Below are 9,516 nucleotides of genomic sequence, written 5' to 3' on the forward strand. Positions count from 1 at the left end.
AGACCAGCCTGGTCTACAAGAGCTAGTTCCAGGACAGGCTCCAAAACCACAGAGAAACCCTGTCTCGAAAAACCAAAAAAAAAGAAAAAGATGTGGATCTATCTATAGAGCATTCTCTTAGATCACTTTGAGAATCTACAGGAACCAGATATTTCCCAGGCAGTGACAGTACGTGATGAGAAGCCACCCTAGTCATATAAAATCTATGTCCTTGGGAGGCAGTAGATTGACTGAACCGAACAGTGAATAGCAAAGCTAAGATTTTCTCCTGCTCCAGGAAGGTAATAAATCTTTTTGGAGGACAGATGGTTAGAAAGTTCTTCTCTTGTAGTGCACTTTCAGCTGTGTGAAAGGAAGACTGTAAGATGCTGTGCTGCTGGGTGATTGAGCTGCTTTTTAATAGTCTGTATCTTGAAGTTGCTAACAATTTTTGGTTTGTCGTAGCTGTGGGAGGTAGTTCTCCCTTTTGTTAAAGAAGGGTGTTTCTGGTGATGAATAGAGCTTTATGATACGTTATTCTAGAAAGAATCTAGTGATTTAATAATACAGCTGAAAATATGAGCAGATTCTGTAGCTGACAGCATATAAAGTGCCAAGAGAACTCAGAATTCATCTTAAATTGCTTTAGAACCGAACTCTGGTGAATATCAAAATAATTATGCTGAGGAAAATTGCCTAGACAGCGTGATTTTATTCCTGTGAAATTCTAGAAAATGCATGTGGCTACTTGTTCAGTGATAGAATATGTGTTTAGCACGAGTGAGGTCTGGGTTTGGTCTGCAGCACCTAGAAAATACTTTATCTAGAAAATACAGTTTAATTTGAAGTGATGGGAAGCACACCACATCTGGCCAGGGGTGATGGAGAGAGAGGGAGAGCTATGAAGTTAAGAAGATAAGAAAAGAAAGCTGGGTGTGGTTAATACACACTTTTAAACCCAGGACTCAGAGGCAGAGGCAGTACGATCTCTCTGAGTTCAAGGCCTGGTCTACAGGCCCAGGACAGCCAGGGCCAAAGAGAAACCCTGCCTCAAAACAAATATAAATAAACAAACAAACAAACAAATAAATAAAATTAGTTAAATGATAAAATAAAAGAAATTAATCCAAAGGTGGTGTTTACCAGAGGAATTTTTTCTAGGTTGTAGGGAAACTGCTGACTCTCTGTGTGTGTGCGTGTGCGTGAGTGTGTGTGTGTGCGTGTGTGTGTATATGTGTGTGTGTGCGCGTGAGTGTGTGTGTATGTGCGTGAGTGTGTGTGTGTGTCTGAAGCTGTACCTCTCATCTGTTGCCTTTGGTGTTTCTCAGGAGCCCATAGAAACTGCTGTGTCCTCTGCAGAACATGTCTAACAGTCACACTACTCAGGAGACTCTGGAGATAATGAAAGAATCAGAAAAAAAACTGGTGGAAGAATCTGTAAGCAAAAACAAATTTATAACTAAAACTCCAAGTAAGGAAGAAGTTGAGAAAGAGGGTGAAGATACTGGTTTGCGCCAGGAGACACAGGTAAGGAGTGAGTGTGTGCTGTTTGTAGTCCTTAGCTTGAAGAGAAGTAGAAAATGGTCGGAATCTATCGATTTCTGGTATGAGCTCTCCAGAAACTTAACCCAGAGCCAGGCGTAGTCTTGCTCCATTGTGTCCTGCTTTGCTTTTGGTTGCTGTGATAAAACGTTTAACAAAAAGTAGTTGAGGAGGAAAGGGTTTATTTCAGCGGACAGGTTACAGTTTATTGTTGAGGGAGCCTCCAGCAGTACCTCAAGCAGAAACCATGGACTTGTGAAAGAAGGCTGCTTACTGACTCTTTCAGTATCGTTCTTGTACAGCCAAGGCCTGCCTGTCTAGAAATGGCACGGTCCACAGTGGACTGGGCCCTCCTCTGCCTCAAGCCCACCTTTAATCATAGTGTACAGAGACAGGCAAATGGATCTCTTGAGTTTGAGGCCATTATGATCTACATAGAGAGTTTTAGACAGTCATAGTGAACAAGACAGAACAAAACAAACAAAATCAAAGAAAAAGAAGAAAGGAAAATTTCTCAGTTGGCAACGGGTCAGCTGATGAAGTAGTTCTCACCACAACATGAGGACCCCCAACCACAAAATTATTTTGTTGCTACTTCATAATTGTAATTTTGCTACTGTTATGAATATTAATATAAATATCTATTATGCAGGAGATCTGATAGCGACCCCAAAGGTGTTGTGACCCACAGGTTGAGAACTACTGCTCTACCTCAAAGGGAGGGGATCTACTGCATTTAAGGCAGCATCCCCAAGCAATGAGAAGATACGGGTGTTATCTCTACCAGTTAATTACTCTGCAGCTTAGATTTGCAACTAAAAAGCAGACCCCCACTGAGATACACGGTGCACTCTCCTGGGCCAGGCCATTGGGGTGGCTGTACTCCACTCAGCACGAGGGACAACCTACACTTGGATTTTTTATTTATTTGCTTATTTTGTTTAGTGTTTTTTGTTGTTTGGTTTTGTGTTTTGGACAGAGTTTCTCTGTGTAGCTCTGACTGTCCTGCAACTCACTCTGCAGACCAGGCTGGCCTCGGACTCATATCCATCTGCCTCTGGCTCCTGAGTGCTAGGATTAAAGGCGTGTGCCACCACTGCCGGGACTATTTTTAGTGCTTTTAAAACAGGATTTCATGTAGTTCAAGCTGACCTTCAAACTTGATATGTAGTCAAGTCTAAGCTTGAAGTTCACCCTTCAAAGTGCTAGGATTACAGCTGTGTGCTGCTACCATGCCCAGAACCATCTTGATATACAGTTAGATATATGGATAGACAGATACAGATATAGCTAGATGGTATAGTGTTTTGTCTATGTGTTTGTCCTCATACTGTACTCTGTCTCCAGAGGCCAGAAGACTCTAGGACTGGAGTTAAACACAGTTGTTAGTGTCCATGTCCATGCTGGAAACCGAACCGGGGTCTTCTACAAGAGCAACAAGTACATGGTGCACACCTGTATTCCCAGCATTTAAAAGGCAGAAACAGGAGGGTCAAGCTGGCCTGTTCAGGCTACGTATGACACTGCTTTAAACAAAACAAAAAGTTGCATATAAACACATTTACCAAGTCATAAGAGGATGGTGAAATAGTTCAGTGGTTAAAGGCATTTGCCACAAAGCTGGTCTACAGAGTGAGTTCCAGGACAGTCACAGAAAGATACTGGGCTGGCCTTCAAGTCACAGCAGTTCGCCTGCCTCTGCCTGGAATTAAAGGCTTGTAGCACCATGCCCAGTGTATTCTGAGCCTTGTCTAGCTAGCCTGTTAAAGAGCTCTTTTCTCTGTGGTTACTCTAGTTTTCTTCTGTTACACAAGCTCAGTTTCTGTGAATCCTTCGTTTCATGCCCAAGGATGAGATTAGTCTTTTATTATAAGCCTGCAAGATAAGTATTAACTCTATCAAAAGCCTGATTAAAACTGGAATTTCAGTTTAGAAGGCCTAGAAACTCAAAGCATAATTTTTCAAGACAACTTAATTCACATAGGCCTTGCCTCTTTTAAATATTAAAGCAACAGCAACATAAAGGGACAAATTAAAGTTCGACAACTCCCTAAGACACTTGTTCTCCAGCTGTCTGCTCTTCTATTGTCTTCCCTGTTAGTTTGCCAGATCTGTGTCCTGGATACTTTTCTCTCTGTTTTCTTATATATGTCGATGGTCATTCCCCACCCATCCTTCCAGAGTATGTGGAGACAGTTTGCCACAGTTCCAAATGTACTCCAGCCTCCACTGATACCAAGAATGAATCTTAAATATGCAGGACAGATACGTGATGAGTGTTTAATTATATGCTGTCAAGATTACATGAAAGATAATAATTAAATGAACTATTAGATCTGAGTTATTTGTTTTTAGGAGACAATTATCTTTTGAACTCCTGTTGTGTATACTTCTTAAAGATAGACAGTAAAGAAAGAGCATTTTAGGTTTTATATTCCCTAGGAGGCACTCTTCTTGTTAAAAAATATCTGTATCTTGATATACGAATAGTTTGTAAGGTTGAAGACCCTGCTCCCCTTCTCACCTGACTCCTTCTGCTCCCGCCAGAGGAGGTGGAGCTCTTGTCTACACACCCTGGATCCCTTAGCAGTTCCTTAGGACGCCCTCTGTCCTCTTCTGGTTTTCAGCCATGTTCTTTCAGCAGCAATGAAAACACTTCCTCTCCTCCTGCTTCTCTCCCTCTTTCTTCTTTGGTCTTCCCAGTGAACTGACTGGTGCTGTCAAAGAAGTCCTTGTTCTGAGTTGAAGCCGAAAAGTTTAAAAGAGAAGAGGTTTTTTTATTTGGGCCATGTAACATGTATTTTGGGAATTGGTTATTGGAATTCAGAACAGATTTTACAGGGAGATTTAATGGTACAAAATGAGGGTTCTGAGATTCTTTTTAGAATGGGTAAGCTATTATGTTAACACATACTCAAGTGTGCTGTATTAATAACCATCTGAGGATGGCCTCTTAATTGGACTTTCTGCCTTTATATTTATAATCCCTTTGGGTTCAGCTGTTCTGCTGCTTTAGAAAAATGATTGTGAAATAAGGAACTGATTATATTAATTCTCTTCAAGCTTTCTGTGTATCTTACTGCTTGAGGCTAGGTCTCATATTCTTCATCATATGACTTAGCCCTTTAACTCCAGCCATTACTTCTAGCATTTTGTGCTTCAGTATTATCTGTTTCAGAAATGAGAGTTGAAAAGTTCTAGGAAAGTGTGATTGTGTATATGCCTTCTCTGCCTGGTGCCTGATATTTGTTAGGCTTTAACCTGGGTTTGCTTCATTATGGGGAATAGATGCATATATTATTAGTAGAGATAGACACTTATACAAGTTGAAAGGCAGTTTAGCAGCACTTTAGAAAGATTGTAAAATGGACCATTGATCTACTGTGTTAATGGATAGACTCAAAAACATGGTCACTGTTTGTACTAGTAAAAATTAGAAACATCCTAATAATATATAATTAAAGGGGTTGGTAAAAAATAAACTGTAGCATAGCCACACAATGGAAAAAACAAAAACCAATATATATTCTGTGGAATGATATCTGTGAAAGTTAGTTTAATCATAAAGTTCAGAGTAGTGTATATAACTGATTTTTTCAGTATATATATTTATAGTAAGCTTATACACACACACACACACACACACACACACACACACACACACACACACAAGTCCATAGATAAATTTAAAAGAAATTCAGTACTGATAGACTATTGAGGAAGGAACCTGGTCAAGTATTTGCAGGGAAAATATGAAAGTACTCAGTATTTAACTGTTATACCTTTTGAATGTTCATGCCGTTTGTAAGTTTACCTCCTCGAAAGGGCAGAAATACTGCTCTGTGTTGTGCACTGCCCATCCTCCCTCGTCGCAGAAGGCCTCTCCACTGACTAGTTTTCCCAGCATTTCTTACCCTCACCCACCATCCCATTTCTCCACTTTGTGCTGCGGCAGAGTTGTTTAACTTGTAAAGAGGACAAAAGAAAGAGAAATCCTTACCTCACCAAGACCATGCTGATATTCTGCCTCTGTCTTGTCTGACCTCCCCCATCTTCCAGCCTCAGTTTTTTCTTTACCCTAACCCTTCCTCAAAGCCCCATGATGACTTCTCACATGCTCAGAAATCTTAACAGGTACTTACTTGTTTGTTTGCCTCCACACCTGCCTCCAGCATCATCCTTCCTCTTCCTCTGCTGATGCCATACTCCATATCCACGTTCTCTCTCTTTGTTTTGGAGTGCTTATCCCTGTCTCCCATGTTCTTTGTTTTTATCCTGTCTTATACCACATTTCTTACCCAAAGAGGCTACTAGACCACCACTGGGAAGCTTAGAACTAGGAGAATTTCTTGTTTTAGAAGGGAAGCATTGCTCAGGAGGCAGAGGCAGGTGGATCTCTGAGTTTGACACCATCTTAGTTTACATGATGGGTTCTAGTACAGCCAGGGCCATGTAAAGACCCTATCTCATAAAAACAAACCAAAAATGGGCCAGGGGGATACATAGGGAAGGAAGACTCTCCATTTCATTTCTGCAACTACAGGGACAGATGTTATGGGTATATCAACTCGGAACTCTAGATGTGTTGTCCTATTTTTTTTTTCGAGACAGGGTTTCTCTGTGGTTTTGGAGCCTGTCCTGGAACTAGCTCTTGTAGACCAGGCTGGTCTCGAACTCACAGAGATCTGCCTGCCTCTGCCTCCCAAGTGCTGGGATTAAAGGCGTGTGCCACCACCGCCCAGCTTAGATGTGTTGTCCTAGAAATATGTTACGGGCCAGGAAGGACATGGCTCAGCAGGCAAAAGTGCTCTAATTTTGATCTCTGAAACCCACATGGTAGAAGAACACAGACAACTCCTGTAAGTTGTCCACTTGCTGCCACTACATGTCATGGTGCTCATGTACACACACACACACAAACACACACACACACACACACAGTAAAATGTAATTAAAAAAAAAAAACGTTATTGGGACTGGAGAGACAGACAACTTAGCAGTTAAGAGCACTGGCTGATTTTCCAGGACCCAGGTTTGATTCTCAGAACCCACATTGCAGCCCACAAATGTCTTCAGTTCTAGTTCCAAGGGATCTGATGCCCTTTCCTGGTGTCCATGCATACTACACACACATGTGGTGCACAGACATACATGCAGGAAAAACACTTTTACACATAAAAAAAATCAAATTAAAACATTTTAAGAAATAAGAATGTTATACCTGGGTATAGTTGCACACACCTATAATTCCATTGCTTGAGAGGTTGAGGCAGGAGGAGTGAAATTCTAGGGTAGATTAGACTACTTAGTGGGACCCTGTCAAAAAAGAAATGGAGGGAGGGAGCTAGCAACATAGCTCACTTAGTAGAGCACCTGACCAGCATGCACATAGTTCTGAGTTTGATCTCCAGTGCTACATAAGCCAGGCATGTTAATGGATGCCGGTAGTTCAAGGCCAGCCTAGGGTATGTGAGACCCTGTCTCAAAATGAGAGAAAGACACTGAGGAATCATATTTTATTTCCATTATGGATTAAATAGACTTCTGTGAGCAAGCTTACAAGAAAAAACATTTCATGCTCTGGCAGTGCATACAGTCAGGAGAGGATTCCATGATTTGTCTAAGACTTTCATCAATGTACAAAATAACCTAGGAAATTATTTTCATTTTATTCTTTGTTTCATGGTGAATGGTGCTTTGAAAGTAGAGGGGGATACAAGATCAATTCTGTATGGAGTTAGAATTGGGCAACAACCACACCAAATGATTTTCACCATAGTATAATGACAGTTAACACCAGTTAATAATGAGTATGCTGTTGCTGTTGTTAATGTGCATTGCTTAGAAGGATTGATCTCCCCACCTTTCCTGTTTTTTTTTTAATCCTTTTCTAACAGAGGCGGACATCCAGCCATGGTCATGCCAGGAAAAGAGCCAAGGTGAGAGCTCTTCTTCCACCTCTTACTTTCTAACTTCGTTTGTTACACATTTTGTAAGCGTGTGTTTTGGTGGTATCTGGGTTCTCAGATTACATATAGGCAGAGCGTTCTTGCCTGCCTTTTATATCTCAGTCATGAGCATCCATCACACACTGTGTGAACATAGTTGCATGTACTTTTTTGTTTGTTTTTCTAGACAAGGTTTCTCTGTATGTAGCCCTGGCTGTCCTGGAACTTGCTCTGTAGACCAGGCTGTCCTGGAACTCAGCACGGATCTGCCTGCCTCTGCCTCCCTTAAGGCACGCACCATCACCACTTTAATGTTGCATGCATATTTACATACATTTCCTACTGAAAAGTCTGTCTCTTTTCGCTCCTATTCAGGTCTAGTCTATATCTGAACCTGAAACAATGCCTGAAAAGACTCCATGGAGCCTGAGGGTTTATACTGATTTCTCTGCTCACTCCTGGCTTCCCTAGGAGAATGGTTGTCTGTATGAGTTTTAATATTTACGAAATTCTCCCCCAGGACAGCTAGAGGTACATAGTTAGAACCTTTAAAAAAGAACAACAGTACTACTTATTAGGAACTGCAAGTAATGGAATCTAAGAAGGTATTTTCTAAATATTCACCAAAGGAATATATATGAACTGTATTTTTGGTGTTTGTTATGTTTTTCAGTCTAATTCCAAGCTCAAGTTGGTACGCAGTCTCGCAGTGTGTGAGGAATCCTCCACTCCATTTGCTGATGGGCCATTAGATGCCCAGGTAGGTCTTTTCCAACCTGAGTATGGCAGTTGTCGGGTAAAACATAAGAGCAATTACAGCGTAGACATCGGACCTTGAAATCAAGGAAGAAAGTTATGTTGTTTTGAGACAGGGTCTTACATATCTCAAGTAGCCTCAAACTCTTTATGTAGCCAGAGATGACTTTGATACTCCAGCCCCTACCACTGCCTCCTGCGTGTTAGAATTACAGACCTGCACCACCAAGACTTGCGTGAAAGGATACTTTAAAGAAAAGCTCTTTGGGACTGAAGAGATACGTCAGTGAATAAAAGCACTGGCTGCTTTCTAGAGGATCCTGTTTAGATTCCCAGCATCCACATGACAACTCACACCTGTCTGTAGCTCCAGTTCCTGAGATTATGACACCCTCACACAGACATACAGGCAAAACACCAATGTACATAAAATAGAAATAAAATCATAAAAGGAAAGAAAAGCTCTTGTGGTATTACATGGTGACAGTGGGCAGTGTGAGTCTTGGTATCTTGCTCATGTGGCAGATGACCCAGGGCTGAAAGGTTTTCTGCCACACCCTTCCACTTCAGTGATCTACCTATTACCATCCAGTTCTTCTTCTTTTTTTTTTCTTTTGGTTTTTTTTAGACAGGGTACCTCTGTGTAGTCCTGGCTATCTTGGAACTCCCTCTGTAGACCAGGCTGGCCTTGAACTCACAGAGATCCACCTGCCTCTGCCTCCCAAGTGCTGAGATGAAAGGCACACACCATCATTGCTTGGCTTGCCTTCCAGTTCTTACAAGTATAGCCAGTGCAGCTTCATCTGTAATGTCCGACAGGAAAAGGTTGCCCTCTGTACACTTGGTGGAACAAAAATCCAATGTAATTAACAACATATACTCTTCTATAAGATTAAGTTTGGCATAACAGGGTATTAACATGTAGAAGAATGAAAATAGACCCATATCTATCACCATGCACAAAACTCAAGTCCAAATGGATCAAAGACCTCAACATAAAGCCAGCCACACTGAACCTTATAGAAGAGAAAGTGTGAAGTACACTTGAATGCACTGACACAGGGTACCACTTCCTAAATATAACCCCAGCAGCACAGACACTGAGAGAAACAATTAATAAATGGGATCTCCTGGAACTGAAAAGCTTCTGTAAAGCAAAGGGCATGGTCAACAAGACAAAACAACAGCCAACAGAATGGGAAAAGATCTTCACTAACCCCACATCAGACAGAAGTCTCATCTCCAAAATATACAAAGAACTCAAGAAATTGGACACCAAAAGATCACATAA

At 41.3% G+C, this 9,516-nt stretch overlaps 1 protein-coding gene across 15 annotated transcripts in view; it reads left to right on the forward strand.

Annotated features, from left to right (window-relative positions):
• Positions 1–9,516, forward strand: part of R3hdm2 (R3H domain containing 2) — a 119,032-nt gene that overhangs the window by 64,480 nt on the left and 45,036 nt on the right. For all 15 annotated transcript variants that reach the window (XM_026784610.1, XM_026784609.1, XM_026784613.1 and 12 more), the window contains 3 exons: positions 1,308–1,506; positions 7,419–7,460; positions 8,143–8,229. In XM_026784610.1, the coding sequence (XP_026640411.1) occupies positions 1,342–1,506; positions 7,419–7,460; positions 8,143–8,229 (294 nt within the window). In that variant the 5' untranslated portion in view covers positions 1,308–1,341. The remainder of the gene's footprint in view (positions 1–1,307; positions 1,507–7,418; positions 7,461–8,142; positions 8,230–9,516) is intronic.

The sequence above is a fragment of the Microtus ochrogaster genome, chromosome 24 (assembly GCF_000317375.1).
Source record: "Microtus ochrogaster isolate Prairie Vole_2 chromosome 24, MicOch1.0, whole genome shotgun sequence".
Lineage (NCBI taxonomy): Eukaryota > Metazoa > Chordata > Mammalia > Rodentia > Cricetidae > Microtus > Microtus ochrogaster.